We start from the raw sequence: 15263 nt of genomic DNA on the forward strand, positions 1-15263 counted from the left end.
TACCTTCTGGACAGACCTTGTCTATTGATAAGAGTTGTTATACGTCCATCGACTGCGATAGATTATTTGAGCTGAAATCTCTTTAGTTCAGATGATCACAACCCTACGCTTTAGCAGAAGAGGCAGGTGCTTAAATTTCTCGAGGGCCCGAACTGATACCTCTCACGCCTTTGAAGGGGTCCAGCTCTGCCAGTGTTGCCAGGGTGACCGCTGCCCGCGAAGGCACCCTGCCCTTCCTCCATCTCACGGCGGGGCTACCAGGAGGGATTACGGTAACAGAATCTCCGTGCAGAGAGCGGGCACCGTCCTGAAAATCTCTAGTGACAGAGACCCCAGGCTTGTCACCCACCCGGGGACCGCGAGAGCTGCCCCGTCAATGACCGCTTGGTCTCGGCAGCAGCGTCCCCCACGGGGACAGGGCGTCAAGGGGTCACGGCGGGGCCCTGTCCTTGCAGGGTTCCGCGCCGCCCTCAGCGGGAGGGGGGCCAGGCTGGGGCGCCGCACCCAGAGCGCAGAGCCGCGGGCCGCGCGTGTCCGTCGGGGCGGGGGCTGCCGGGCGCCCGCCCCCCCGCCCCGGTCTCCCTCCGCCCCCGCCCGCGCGCTCCGCGCCTCCCGCCCCGCGCGCCGCCCCCGCCCCGCGCGCTGTCACTGGCTGCACCTCCGCGGCCGCACAATAGAGGCCCCGCCCTCGCCCCGCCAGCGCCGGGCTGCGTCCGCGCCAGCAGTCGGCGGTCCGTCCGTGCGCCCCAGGCTCCCGGCCCGCGCCCGGCGACCCCAGGCTCCCCGCTGCCGGCGGCGCGCGCCGTCCGGACCCCTCCCACCCCCGGGGCCGCCGGGCCGCCTCCTGCGTCCCCGCGCCCCGCTCCGCCGGCGCGCAGTCCGGGCTGCCCGCGCCCGGAGGGAGATGACCGGGGGCTCCGGGGCGCGCCCGCCTGCCGCGCTCAGCTGCACCCGGCTGGGGAAGGCGCTCTGAGAGGCCCCTGCGGGCTCCAGCCGAGGGACCCCCTCGCCTCCGTCGCTCCCGGCCCGGTCCCCGACACTGCCCCGGGCGGCCGAGCCCCTTCGCATCGCCCCCATGGCCCGGCCTCTGCCGCTGGTCCTGTGCCTGGCTCTGGGTGTGGCCGCGGGCTGCGTGTCCGGCGCTGCCCCCGCGGGCACCGGCGAGCCCCCGCGCGCCCAGACGGCGGCCCCCACGGAGGCCGAGGTCCTGCAGAACGAGGCGGACAACCAGGAGAACGTCTTGTCTCAGGTAGGTCCCGCGCCACCTGCCTGCCCCGTGAGGGCGTCTGCTTCCCACGGGTCAGAATATTTTCCCGGGGCAGGGATGCGGGTTGTCCCAGGAGACCAAACGCGGAGGAAGGAGGGGAAACCATCGACCCACTTGGTTTGGGGCTGGGGACAGCAGGGCCGCCTCTGGTCTGCGTGGCTGTCTGGCTAGGAATGTGCGTCCAGATGGACGTTGGGCAGTCGGACGGCGGGTCCCGTGGGGAGGGGCGTTGTGGCGGCAGCGAGACACCCGGGAGAAGTCGGGGCGACCGGACAGCAACGCGCGCGGCCCCCCCAGAGAGGGGCCCGCCCAGAGCGGCGCGTGGCGTGGACCCCCCGGGGCCTGCAGGTGGCGGGCAGGGTGGAGGGTGCAGGCAGCGAGGGACAGCTGGCAGCTCTGTGAGGTGTCCCTTTACAGAGGCTTCCCTTGTTCTCTGGCCCGGCCCTCACGCCCGGTCCCTGGTCCGCAGCGGAGGGCCGTCCCGCCCGGACGGTTAGGGCCGGGCCGGGCCGGGCAGCAGCGGGGTTTCCGCCGTCCCCCCAGACGCCTCCACCGTCAGGGACCGCTCCCTGGGCTGTTTATCGCACGCTCCCCCGGGCTGGCGCGCTGACGCACGGGGGGTGTCGCCGTGACCTAAGCAGGGGGTGGCAGAGAAAGGGCCGGTGGCGGGGAGCTGTGGGCACCTCCACCCGCCCTGGCGCCGGGCCCCCGGGCCTTCCCTCCGTGGTGTTGCTAACGTGTCCCACACCGTCCCCCACGCTCGCACCGACCCCTAAATGGAAAAGCAGATGCCTCACGTTGGGGCTCTGCAGACCCATCAGCAAACTCTTCCTGAAAGCCGGGCCTCCGGAAGGCGGGGCCCCCGTGGGGTCTCGGCGCAGGCGGGGGTGCGGGGGGGCGGGGCCTGGGCAGAGTCTCAGAGGGCGGCGGTGGCGGCGGGTGGGCGGGCGGCCCCCCCGTGCCAGGCACCCCGAACCGCCCCCCCTCGTCCACGGAGCCATTGTGTGTCTGACCACAGACCTCAAGTAACAGTCAAAGAAACCATCCTTTGCAAGAAAAACATGGCAGGCCTTGTTCCCCAGCGTCCCAGGACCGTTTCTGCAGCAACAAGCTCGTGACCTGCCAGCCGGGTCACGGGCCACACGGAGGGACCCGTCCCTGTGCCCAGGAAGGGAGCCTGGCTTTGGGGGCGCGGGGCCTGCCCGGGGAGCGGGGAGGACCCTGTGCCCCGCGTGCACCCGCAGCGCAGGGGGGCGGGGGCCGCGCTTCGAGGAACGGCTGGCGCCGTGGACGCAGCCAGGGCTGCCCGTTCGCATTCCTACCTTTGGCCGGGAGTTTGGGTTCAGAAACTGCTCCGGGAGCCAAAGGAGCCATGCGGCTGAGCCACCCTTGCTGACTCCTCCACCCGGGCCCTCTCTCCACCGTAACCTGCCCTCCAAGGCCCCCGTCTACCCCCATCGCCTCCGGGAAGCCTTCCTGGTGCCCGGCGGGGGTGCCAGGCACACGCGGCGCACGTCTCTGCTTGCTGGGCCTTTCCCTCCCTCCTGCACGGTGGTCCTTCAGGGCGGCCCTGCCCCGGCCCCTCCCCTCGCCTCTGGGCACCCAGAGCGGTCCCAGGCGGCGCTCCGTCAGGGCGGATGGGGCGCGGGCCGGGGAGGAAGCGGTCCTCAAGTCCGAGCGTCGGCGGGCCAGCCCCCTGTCTGGCCCCCTGTCCGGCCCTCTGTCCGTGTGCCTCCTTTCGGCTGCACCTGGCGCTGACTTGGGCCAGGACGGTCGGAAGGATGATGGGCTCCGTTTGTTTTTTCCTCAGAACGACGGAAGGCCCGAGGCCCCTGAGAAAAAGGCGCAGCTTCCCAGGAGGGGGCAGCGCGCGGGGCGACCTTGACCTCGAGGGCCGTCCGCGCCACCGTCAGGGTCACCTGGGGCCTCGGGCCACGCGGGCGGGGAGCCTTCTGCCGTGGCCTGTGCGCGGCCCTGCCACCCTCCCCTCGGTCTGTCTGTCTGTCTCTCTAGTTGCTGGGAGACTATGACAAGGTCAAGGCCGTGTCTGAGGGCTCCAACTGCCAGTGCAAGTGCGTGGTGAGGCCCATGGGCCAGGACGCCTGCCGGAGGGCCCACGCGGGGGCCCCCAGGCCCGACGACTTCTACACGGTGGAGACCATCACCTCCGGCCCCGCCTGCAAGTGTGCCTGCGTGGCGCCGCCCTCCGCCCTCAACCCCTGCGAGGGGGACTTCAGGCTCCAGAAGCTCCGGGAGGCAGACAGCCGGGACCTGAAGGTGGGACCTGCGCGGGGGCGGGGGCCGCGGGGGGGAGGCGGGGGCGCCCGAGGGACCCTGGAGCCTGACCAGCCTGGGGCGTCGGCCTCGGAGCGAGCGGCCTGGGCTGCGGCCTCACGGACCGGCCGCGCACGGCCCCGCGTGCAGGGGAGGTGCCGGGGCCAAGCATGCCCGCCTTCCCGACGGAGCCAGGGAGACCGGGCCCCGGGGGCAGCTGCCAGGCCCAGTGGCCAAACGAACTTGGCGTCCTTCCCTGCGACCGCTGCCACGCGGACGGTCACCAGCACGGCCCCCGAAGAGGCGAGGGACACGCACCCAGGCGTCCCTGGGCGCGCCGGGTGACGCGGGGGAGGGGCCGGCGTCCCGCTGTCCGGCTGTGACCCCGCAGTGCTGGTCCCCGGGGCGGGTTGGGGTCGGACGGACGGCCCGGAGCACGGCCCTGCCGCCGCGGGCCACGTCCCCCGTCTCAGCTGATACGCCGGCCGGGCCCGAGTCCCCCCCGGAAGAGAAGGAAAGGGAATAACAACTCCCTCCCAGGGCCGCTGTTCTGAGAGCCGAGGACAAGCGCCGATTTTGTTGCCGGCACCACACACGGGCATCGCCTTTACCGAGTGACCGTGTGAAGCGCCGCGGGGCCGACGCCTGGCGCGTTCTCGGCCGCTGGTGGTCACCGGTGCCCTGTGGGCGGAGCACCGTCGCGCCGGCCGAGTGGACGGTGAGCGTCCCGGGACGCGGCCGCACCCTTCGGGGGCTACAGTGCTGCCCTGAAACTGCTTCCTGAACCACAGGCACCGTCGCGGGTCCTAGGACAGGGCCTGGGGCTGCTGGGACAGGCAGGCGGGACAGGCCCGCGTCCGCGGCCTCACGCAGGGCGTGCTGACTCCGACCACGGGGCGTCTGTGCACACGGGCTCGCCCCGTAATCGCGAGGCTGGGCGCAGGGCGGGGAGCGGGGACGCGGGCCTGGTCCGCCATCTGTTCCGGGAGTGGCCCCCACGGGAGGCTCCGGGGCGGCCTCTGCCCTCTGCCCCCGCCAGCCCTGCATGCGCCCGGAGCCTCGTCCCCAGGGCTCCGCACCGGCAGGAAGGGCAGCACCGCAGGAACCGAGGAGACGGCGCTGACAGCTCGCCCCCTCGGGGGCGCGGCCCCGGGCTGCCTTCCGCCAGGGCCGCCAGCTTTCCGTGCGAGGGGACCGCGCGGCGTCCCTAGACCTTTGCAGGCCACGAAGGCAAGTTAGGCGCATGTCTGCGAGGTGACGCTTGCGGCCCCTTAGCTGAGTGCCCGTGGGTGCCCGGCTGTGGCCCAGGTGCCCTGCTGACAAAGCTAGGACAAGGCAGGCGCCCCCAACAGAGAACCCCCAGCCCCGCGGGACAGGCAGCTGTGCGTGTGACAGACACATTCCCTGAGAGGAACGAACCGTTTTCCCTGTTCCTGAAGGGTCTTCCATCGGCTTCCCCAGGACTCCAGTGGGCAAACGTGCTTTTGCGGGCGCCCGCGTGGCCGGCCACACCGGCCACCTCTGCGGCCGCGGCGGGGCCTCCCGGCTGGCCCCGGCCTGGGCCTGTCTGCGTGGCTGACCCTGCCCTTGTCCCGCAGCTGGCCACCATCATCGACATGCTGGAAGGGGCGTTCTACGGCCTGGACCTGCTGAAGCTGCATTCGGTCACCACCAAGCTGGTGGGGCGAGTGGACAAGCTGGAGGAGGTAAGGGGGCCCCGGGTCTCCTCGTCTTTCTCCCGGCCGAGCCCCAGGCGCACCCGACCCCCACATCCTGCGTTTGCCGAAGGCCCACTCCCCGACTAGACGAGGCCGTTCCATTCTTTGGCGAGAACCTCTGCGTGAAACCCTCGTCCCCAACTACGCCGCATCGGGGATGAGCAGAGCAGCAGTGAAACGGAACAGGAAGTCCTTCCTTTCCGTGGAGGAGACCCTCAGAGCCTGGGGCTGTGGCCGAGGGCGGGTCCCCCCGACGTGGGCCAGGCCATCCAGAGGCCTGGGCTTCCCGGGGCACCCTGGGGCCGAGGTCCCGCCTCCCAGGTGTCGGCCTGCGCCCCGCGTGGGCCGGATGCCAACAGCTGTCCGCTTGGGAGCGACCGACCGCGGCAGCTGGCGCCCCCCCGCCCCCCAGGCCGGCTGCCCATCTCTGTCACTCAGCTGCGGTCAGAGGGACCGGCCGCGTCCTGCCTGCCCTTTCAGTCTGAGCGCCAGCTGCTGCAGGGGCTGGAGACAGCTGTCCCGGGCCACCGGGGCCCCGCCACGTCCTCCGCGCTGGGCACGGCAGATGGGGCGGCCGGGAACGCCGGCCCCCCGACGGGGTCGTGACCTCACACGCGCGCGTCCCCCCCCACGGGAGCCCGTTCCCCCCGCCGGCCCATGCGCTTCAGCCAGACAGGCCGTGCGCACACCCACCCGCCTCCCCGCTTGGCCTAGCTGCCCCCAGCGAGCTGTCCTCCAGGTGTCCGGGCGCCTCTGCCCAGCACACGGCCCGTGTCCCCACCCTCCCCCTGCCCCGTCCACCCGCACGTCTGCAGCTGAGATCCGGGGCCCCTCCCGCTCCGCCTCACCCGTGGGCGCCGAGCCGCACACGCTGCCTGCTCTCCTCTGCCTTGGCAGGGGCCACGGAGAGCACCCCCGCCAGCGGGCCGGCCCCCGAGCCCAGCTGCGCACCCCGCACGGTCGCGGCCGCACTGTCCGGGAGGGGCTGAGGCGTGAGGCCCCGGGTTCTCCCTCTGTCAGGGCGGGATCGAGAGCGGCCTGTGTCGGGGTGTCTCCTGCACCCCCGAGAAGCGCCCCACCTGAGGCCCTGGGTGTGCGAGACCGGCCGGGGAGCAGACCCGGATGGGGGGGCGGGTGGGGGGCGGCTGACGGGGCCTCCAGCCCTGCGCTGCGCAAACCCAGAACCGGCTCCTCGCTGGCCGGGCGCGGGGACCGACGACGGTTCATCGGTGACGGGGGGCCTCCGGGGGGCTGGCGACGCCACGATGTGGGGCCCCGTGCGGGCACACGGCCAGCGCCGCCGCGCGAGCTGCTCGGGAGCCAGGGGACCTCGTCCGGGTGCCAAGGCCACCTAGGGCCAAGCTACGGGTCCCCCCGCGTGGAGCCCTGGCTGCGCTGGCTGCAGACTTGGACACACCTCAGTGCCCCCCCGACACACAGTCACTGGCCGCGGCCCCACGTCGCCCTGGCTCGCTCGGGCGCTTGTCCCGTGTGCGCATGGACGCCCGGGGGTCCATCCCCTGCGTTTTGCACCCTTGTCCTTGTGGAGGGGTCGTCCCAGAGGGGGTCCCTGTGCGCCTGGCCCCTTAACTAAAAGCGTCAGTGACGAAGTGGCACGCCCAGCCTGTCCCCGCGGGGCTCCTAGGAGGCGAGTCCCAGGCGCGCGGCCCGGATCGGCAGGGACCCGCCGGGACCCAGACCGCGAGCCCCCAGCAGCTGCACCCCCCGCGTCCGGGCACAGTCCCGCCCCGTACGCAGGTCGCCTGCGCGCGTGGGCCGCGGGCCCGATCCCGGGGTGGGTGGGGCCTCACTCGCCCGCCAGCCCCCGGCGGGACGGGCGACGCCTGCAGTGGCCTCTGGGCCACGCGCGCGCAGCGACCCCCTGCGGAAACTCAGCCCCTCGTGCGTCCGCCCCGTGAGCGCGTTTGCCCCTCGTGAAACCGCCCCCAGGGAGGTGATGGTGTCCCGTCCCCCGTGCGCACGGGTCCAGCGAGAGCGGCCGCGGGTGGAGCTGGACGGCTGCCTCCGGAACCCACGCTCGCAGCCCCGCACGCGGCCGCCCGCCCGCCCGCCCGGAGCCCTGGCCCTGGGCGCCCTTCCCGGGCCTCTGTTGTCGCGGCGCCTCGCGGAGCGCACGGCACCGTCCAGTGGGCAGCTCTGCACGGGCTCCCGCAGCCTCTGTGTCTGGGTGTTGCCGGCGGCCTGGGCTCAGGGTCCCCTCGGGACGCGGCAGCATCATGGGCTGCCCTTGTCCGTCTGTTAACAAAGATGGGAAGCAGGTGTCCCCTGTGCCTCACCTGCTGGCTGCCTCCGTGCCCACCTGAGCACCGCGCCTGAGCACCCAGACGCTCGAGGAGCCCGTAGAGCGGGGCCGGAGGGGACCGCGTCGGCCTCAGAGCCTGGCGCATCGCCGAGCTGCGGGGGAGGGCACCTGCGGTGCCGCCCGCACGGGGCTCACCTTCCCCAGCCGCTGCCCCTGCTGCCCGGCCGGGCCCTCCCCGCTGCGCCCTGGGGCCTCCCAGGCGCCGCCCACAGGGCCCGGGACCCGTCTGGTGGGTCTCTGAGCAGAAGAGGCCCGCGGCTGCCTACTGCTTGTCTCCAGAGCACGTTAAGGAACCTTCTTTTTAAATGTTTTTCCAGGAAGTTTCTAAAAACCTCACCAAGGAAAACGAGCAAATCAAAGAGAACGTGGAAGGGATCCGAGCTGAGATGAGCAAGCGGGGCCGAGGGAACTGCTCCCAGGACGTGGCGCACAGCCTCCCGGACGTGCGCTCCGCCCTGCAGAGGGACGCGGCGGCTGCCTACACGCACCCCGAGGTACGGCGCCAGCCCCGGCCTGCGCCCCTGTACCTGCTGCCGCCGTCCGGCTCGGCTCGTCGCCCTCACGGGCGTGGCCGTGGCGGGGCGCGGGGGGCCCCACCTCACTCAGCTCGAGGCCCGGGGAGGCCCGGCGAGCCAGGCCGCGGTCGTTCTGCTCAGCGGGAAGGGGTGGCGGGGTCTCGCGCCTCTGTCCCTGCCTGCCCAGCTGTGCCCCGGCACAACGTCCCCCGCGCATGTGATCTGAGTGACGCCCCGAGACCCACTTGCTTCAAAGTTCCTCCCCGTTTGGGGCCTGTTGGTTTTGGCTCCAGTGACGGAGTCACATTCGTGTGCTGGTGGTTAAATGTGACCATTTAGGTGTTCCATTGTCCCCTCACTGGGTGCCCAAGACACCAGTAGTAACTGGGGAGCTAACCCGAGAGGCGGGGGGACGGGGAAGGAGCAGGGACACCGGCAGGGCGGCGGGTCAGCCGGTCAGCGCCGGGGAGGCGCCGGCCCCCGGAAGTGGCCGTGCCTGCCGTCTCTCTGACTTCCCTGCCACCCGGGTCACTGAGCACGGGGCCCGGCAGGAAGTCGGCCCGGCCCGGGGGCCCGGGGGGCCGGGGGGCCGGGTGGGCAGCGCTGCCGCGGTCCCGGGTGTCGGGCACGCGGGCTCCGAGGGCAGGACAGCAGGCAGGTCAGCCTCGAGGGCCGTGGGGACCCAGCCTGGCCTTACAAAGCCAGTTGCGAGCCAGAGAGTGAGCGCAGGCCGGCCTCGGGCTGCGGCCCTGCCCGCGATGACTGTGTCGGTGCTTTCTGGAGGGGTCGTGTTCCGCCAGGGATTACGCTCACGCCCCTCTCGGGGTGTCCCTGGGTCTGCGGCCCCAGAGCAGGGCTGAGCTCGGGAGCCGCAGAGCCCAGGCCCTCGGGCCGGAAGGGAACCCGGCGGCACCACCGCGGCCCAGCCGGCGCCCTCCACGCCCCCCCCCGCCCCCGCCCCCCGCCAGCTGCCCAGGGTCCCCGGCGGCCAAGCTGGGAGTAGTCGCCGTTGTCTCGATGACATGTTATGTGGTGTGTTCAGGAACCCGCTCCGGTTTCCTGAGGGCAAACAGCAAACCAAATCAAACACACCAGACTTTTCTCCTAGCTCAGCAAAGCCCTGTCCCCTCGGAGGTCCCCAGCCGTCACCCTGCTGAAGTCAGCACAACCCGCCCAAACGGGCGGTGGGGACACAGGCCGGGCCCGGGGAGGGGAGGGGGCCGGCCTCCCCCTCGTCCCCGTCCCCGTCCCCGTCCCCCAGCGAGCCCCACGCTGCCGGGCGCCTGGCCCCCGCTCTCAGGGTTCTTGCAGAGGATGTCGCGGGTTCTCCGAGTGGGGGGTGACGGAGCTGGGGGCCTCTCTCCAAGCAGGTCTTTGCCTGAGGGCTCTGGGCGCAGGCTGGGAGCGGGCACAGCTGTACGCCAGCAGTGGGAGTCAGACAGCAGAGCCGGAGGAGCGGGCGGGGGGGGCAGCGCTCCGTGGGGCTGCTGCCATGCCAGGCAGCCTGTCGCCAGGAATCCGGGGAAATTACACGCTCCCTGGCTGGGCCTGCTGAGCTCTTGCTCCATCCCCTTGGCTCCGCGGAGGAGCCGCGGCCCCGCCCTAACGGAGAGCCCAGCGGGAGGCAGCCTCCGGGGCTCGCGGGAGGGAGGAAACGACTACAGGCTCCAGCGATGCAGAGGGACACCCCGCGGCGCCCAGCTGGCCCGCGGCGCCCGAGTCGAGGGCTGCGGCCTCTGGCCTGCCCTGCTGGCGGCTCTGTCCAGTGGGAAATGGGGGGTCCCCAGGCCCACGGGGCCCCAGGGGATGTGGACGAGGTCCAGGAGTGGCTTCCCACGGGGAGGGGCGCAGGCCCCGGGCCGGCCGAGAAGCCGCGTGACAACCAGCGACCCGAGCGCCCAGGACGCTGAGGCTCTGCCTTCCTCTGTGAGGTGCGGAGGGCGCTACGGCCTGGCTCGGGCCGGAGGACCCGTCGACCCAAATAGGTGCTCACTCAACGGGACGTGGGGGCGGGGCCCGCTGTCAGGCGCACGTGGGCGGGTGCGTGGGCCGTGCCACCGGGACTCGGCCTTCCCGGTGCCGTCCCGGTGCCGGCTGCTCCCGTCGCGGGGAGCCCAGTGCAGACCTCGGTGCGGGGGGTGGGGACCAGGACCCCGCGTTTCCTCCAGGCTCAATTTTAAAGGTCAGCCCGAGGGCCCGAGGTGCTCCTTCCTGTGCGGTGGGAGGAGGTTGGCCACAGGGCGGGGTGGGCCCCCCCCCGCTGGCCAGCTCCGCGGGCCCCCCAAGGGGCTGCTCGCCCCCAGGGCTCCAGGTGTCTGGGGACGGAGCTCTGCTCTGCGCTCGGGGTGGGCTTCAGCGCCGTCGGCAGTGGCGGGGCTCAGAGCGCCGCGTCCTCCTGGAGGGAGGGGCCCGTCGGGCCGTCAGGGGCTGGGCCCTGGGCGGCCTTGACATTGAGCGCAGCGGCTCCCGGACTCTGCTTCGGAGCCCCTGGTGCCTCGGTTTCCCAGTCTGTCAGTGGGGGCAATGAAGCAAGTTCCTTCGTCCCCGGAGCCTCGAGGAGGTTCCACGGGTCACGGCTGGGCCGCACCCAGGGCCTGCCCAGCCTTGAGACACGCCCTCGGAAGGGTCCCCATCGCGGCATGGCCGGGGCCCGGCACGGCCCCCGACGTGACCCGACCCCGTGTGTCCTCTCCGAGGAACAGTACGAGGAGACGTTCCTGCGGGAGGAGACCCTGTCCCAGCACGTCAACTCCGTGGAGCCCCCGCGGGTGCGGCCGCTGGCCCCGCCTGAGCTGGGGAGGCCGCAGCGGCCGCTGCAGAGGCGGGTGCTCCTGCGGGGCCGGCTGGCCTCCAGGCCCACCATCATCCGGGGCGTCACCTACTACAAAGCCCAGGACCCTGAGGACGAGAACGACATAGAGGAGCAGCGTGAGTGGGGGCCGGGGCGTGGGGGGCGGGGGGCGCGGGTGTCCGCAGGCTGGCCGTCCCCCCCAAGTCCCCGCGGCCACAGCTCCCTGTGCTGCTGCTGGGCCCGCGCGGGCCACCAGGTGTCCCTGGGCTCGCGGGGGCGACTCCCGCGCCCGCCGCCCGCGCCCTCGCCCGCCGCCCGTTCCCGGCAGACGCTGGCCGGCCCTCCTCGCTCTCGTTCCCTGACCTCTGCCCCTCCCTTCCCAGCAGCCCGCAGGCCCAGCCCCAGCTCACCCAGGCGCTGCCGTCACCATTTTTGCCCATTTTTAACTGTTTGTCGTCTTTTTCAAATCCCTGAGTGCCCTGTCCGTCACGGAACTGACTTCCTCCCGGTGGCCCGCGTCCCCGGGGTGAAGCCCACGCGGGACCTCCTCCCCTTTCTCCGAGGCCCCCCCCAGGGCTCTCCCCACGAGGCAGGTGGGCGTCCTCTTGGGGACGAGGCCCGCTCGGCCGACGGCCGCCCCTCCCCCGCCCACACGGCCTGTTTCCCTCCCAGAGGACGAGCTGGCCAGCGGGGACGGCGGCGTGGACCTGCTGATCGAGGACCAGCTGCTGAGACACGACGGCCTGCTGGCCAGCTCGCCCCACAAGGCCGCCGCCCCGGCCCCTGCACAGCCGCAGGCCTCCCCGGCGGCGCCCAGCGTCCCCAACCCCACCGCCGCTGCCGCCACCGCCACCGGGCCGACGTCCGCGTGGGGGCCGGCCACGCCCGTGGCTGCGGACCCCCTGGGGGAGGCGGGCCTCGCACCTTCCACTCAGGCCCCGCCCCCCACCACCCCCCACGCGGCCACCCAGCCCCCTGTGACCCCGGCGGCTCCGCCCGAGGCTCCTGGGGACTCATTCCTGGGGACCACGCACTTGGCCCCAGTGCCTCCCACCGCGGTCGGGACAGACCCGCTGGGGAAGGAAGCCGCCGCCGGGCAGGGCACAGCGCCCGCCAGCCCCACCCCGAACCCGGACGAGGCCGACGACATCCGGAACGTCATAGGTGCGTTCGCGCCCCTGGCCTGGTCTCCCGGTCCGCTCAGGGCAACGGCGGGGCCTGGGCACAGGCTGCGGCCAGCGGTCCGGCTCCGTCCTCAGGAAGGGCGCGCGGTGTCGTGGCGCCTTGCCCGGCGACCCGTTAAACACCTGGGCTGGGGAGTCCAAGGAGGACGCCCTGTCCGACGCGCGGGGGAACCCACGGGGCCCCCTGTGCCGGGTGCGGTGCTGGGGAGCGCACACAGGCCTCGGCGGCAGGGGTCCCTCCGCCGAGGCCGCTCCCTCCGCCCCCGCCGCCGCCCGGCTTCAGCCGGGCCCAGCAGGCGAGGCTGACTGGGTGACGCCCCCCAGGAACGGCGGGCGGGCGGGGGCGCGGCCTCCCGGCGGCGACAGGGCCTGGGTCTGCAGACGCCGAGCGGGGGGCACGGATCCTGGGGATGGGTCTGAGGGTCGAGGCGTCAAGGCCGCTGCGGGGGAAGCGTTGTCTTGCCAGTAACCCAAGACGTGGGGGCGGGGGCGGGGGCGGCAAGAGCAGGGGCAGGAGCGAGGCTGAGACGCGCCCACGTCCAGCGACTCGGGACCGGACCGGCCAAGGCGTCCAGGCTCCGGGGGGGACTGGCCGAAGGCTTGGGGGGCTTTCTCCCATCGGCCCAGTCCTCTCCTCCTCCTTCAGGGAGGTGCAAGGACACCCTGTCCACCATCACGGGGCCCACCACCCAGAACACGTACGGGCGGAACGAGGGGGCCTGGATGAAGGACCCGCTGGCTGGCGACGAGCGGATCTACGTGACCAACTACTACTACGGCAACACGCTGGTGGAGTTCCGGAACCTGGAGAGCTTCAAGCAGGGTGCGTGCAGCCCGCGGGCTCGCCCTTCCCTCGGGGCTCTGCCGCCGCGCCGGCTCCGGCATGCCCCCTGGCGGGCATGGGCTTCCAGGGAGCAGGGCGCCCCCACCCGCAGCTCTGCCTCCTTCCGGCCCGGGGACGACGGCCGGCCTGGAGCCGGGGCCTCCTTTCCGGTGGCCCCAACAGCTGGCCACCACGGTCACGCGGGGCAGCGCCCGGGTCCCTGAGGCAAGGGGCGCAGGTCACGTCTGAGGGACCCGTGAGGGTGCCGGGGTCTGCGAGGCTGAGTGATTTGCTAGGAAAAGGAGGAGGGGGCCGGGCAAACCTGGGCGCCGGCCCCGGCCCCGCTGAGCCCGCCCTGTCGCCCGCAGGCCGCTGGAGCAACTCCTACAAGCTGCCCTACAGCTGGGTGGGCACGGGCCACGTCGTGTACGGGGGCGCCTTCTACTACAGCCGCGCCTTCACCCGCAACCTCATCAAGTACGACCTGCGCCGCCGCTACGTGGCCGCCTGGGCCATGCTGCACGACGTGGCCTACGAGGAGGCCACGCCCTGGAGCTGGCAGGGCCGCTCGGACGTGGACTTCGCCGTGGACGAGAACGGGCTGTGGCTCATCTACCCGGCCCTGGACGACGAGGGCTTCGGCCAGGAGGTGATCATGCTGAGCAAGCTCAACGCCGCAGACCTGAGCACGCGGAAGGAGACCACGTGGCGCACGGGGCTCCGCCGGCACCTGTACGGCAACTGCTTTGTCATCTGTGGGGTGCTCTATGCCGTGGACAGCCACGACCAGCGCAACGCCAACATCTCCTACGCCTTTGACACGCACACCAACACGCAGACCGTGCCGCGGCTGCTGTTCGAGAACGAGTACTCCTACACCACGCAGGTGGACTACAACCCCAAGGACCGGCTGCTCTACGCCTGGGACAACGGCCACCAGGTCACCTACCACGTCATCTTCGCCTACTGAGCCCCGGCCCGCGCAGGCTGGCCAGGGCCGCGGCCCCTTGCGTGTGCGTGCGCGGGCGTGTGCATGGGCGTGGGCGTGTGCGTGTGCATGCGTGCGTGTGTGCAGATGGGTAAGTGCTTTCCAAAAAATATATATTATTTTGTATAATGTAAAGTGACCGTTTCGGTCTATTTTTTCTATATGGGTCGTGGATCGACCCGTGTGTGTATGTGCTGGTCTCACCCCCCACGGTTTACATGGCTGTGCAAACGCCCTTCTCCTCTGACCAGTGACCACCTGCCTTCCTGCCTCCGCCCCGCCCGCGCCCGGGCCCGCACGTGGCCTCGCGGCCGCGGGTCCCACGCGGGAGCGGAGGCGGCCGGGAAGGAGTGCTAAGGGGCAGGAAGAAGTATGTGCTGGAGAAGTTTTAAAATCCCAGAAGATGCTTTTTTAATAAAGAAGGAATTTAAAACGAGCCCCCACGCGTTTCTGTTTCCTGATGTTGTCTGTCCGGGGCTGGGCCCCTCACCGGGCGGAGGCACCTGGACCCTCCCGGGTCCCCCCTCGTGTGGCCCGGAGCGCGGCACTGCCGAAACGCAGAGCTGCTGATGCGACCTGCTCCTGCGCCTCCGTCGTCAGCCTGTCCCCAAGTCCTCGCCTCATCCTGGCCACTGTCACCCAGCCAGGCTCTCCTCCCCACCACCGCCCTGAGGTAGCCGGCCTGAGACGGGGCGCGAGACCACAGCCCCCAGCGCACGGACGGGGACAGAGGTGGCTCCTGAGGTCATGGGGAGACAAGTGTACCGCGCCACCACGCTGTCCCCCGGCCCCTCCCCCACACGTCCTGCAGACCCTCTGCGGAGAGGCTGGGGAGGGGATGTGGTTGCCCCAAGTTCAGCTTCCACGTGACTCTGCGGCGAATCAAGTCTCTGCCTTCACAGCAGCTCTGGGAAGCGGGGATCCACCCATGCCCCCCACCCCGGGGACTGGGCGGTGCCCTTGTCTTGGCCTCTCCCGGTCTTTTTCTTCCCCCCGACCGGTCATCCTGTGTGCACTGTGGCCCCTGGGTTTTGTCTGTTTTCCCGGCTCAAGGCAGAACGGGCACGGCTGCCTGGGACCCCTCGGGAGTCAAGGCTGCGGCGGCGGGAGGCCAATCCGTGTGCACTGCGTTCCTGCGGGACGCACCCCGCCCCCGCCCCCGCCCCCCCAGAGCCGTGTGGGGCTTTCCCCGCAGCGGCCCGACCTGTGCTGAGACACGCTGTGCGCGCCGGCCAGGCTGGGGGCCGGAGGAGGGAGGCTGGCCGGGCTGCCGGTGTCTTCCGGGCGACCTCAGCTGAGCTCTGGCTGGCAGGCAGGCCTGGCTGGGGCACCGGGACGGGCTGGCAGTGCCCCGGGGCTCGAGCGCAGCCAGCAGCCGCG

At 72.0% G+C, this 15263-nt stretch overlaps 1 protein-coding gene across 1 annotated transcript; it reads left to right on the forward strand.

The window, feature by feature from the left end:
* Positions 1-948: 948 nt before the first annotated feature.
* On the forward strand, positions 949-14090 carry OLFML2B (olfactomedin like 2B). The gene is made up of 8 exons (XM_054587585.1): positions 949-1249; positions 3281-3544; positions 5140-5247; positions 7900-8076; positions 10800-11025; positions 11561-12052; positions 12719-12895; positions 13264-14090. The coding sequence occupies exons 1-8, from the start codon at positions 1076-1078 to the stop codon at positions 13863-13865; spliced, it is 2220 nt and encodes a 739-aa protein (XP_054443560.1). The 5' UTR covers positions 949-1075; the 3' UTR covers positions 13866-14090.
* The last annotated feature ends 1173 nt before the right edge of the window (positions 14091-15263 follow it).

Source organism: Pteronotus mesoamericanus, unplaced genomic scaffold (assembly GCF_021234165.1).
Source record: "Pteronotus mesoamericanus isolate MK-2021 breed Mesoamerican mustached bat unplaced genomic scaffold, CSHL_Meso_final scaffold_1186, whole genome shotgun sequence".
Lineage (NCBI taxonomy): Eukaryota > Metazoa > Chordata > Mammalia > Chiroptera > Mormoopidae > Pteronotus > Pteronotus mesoamericanus.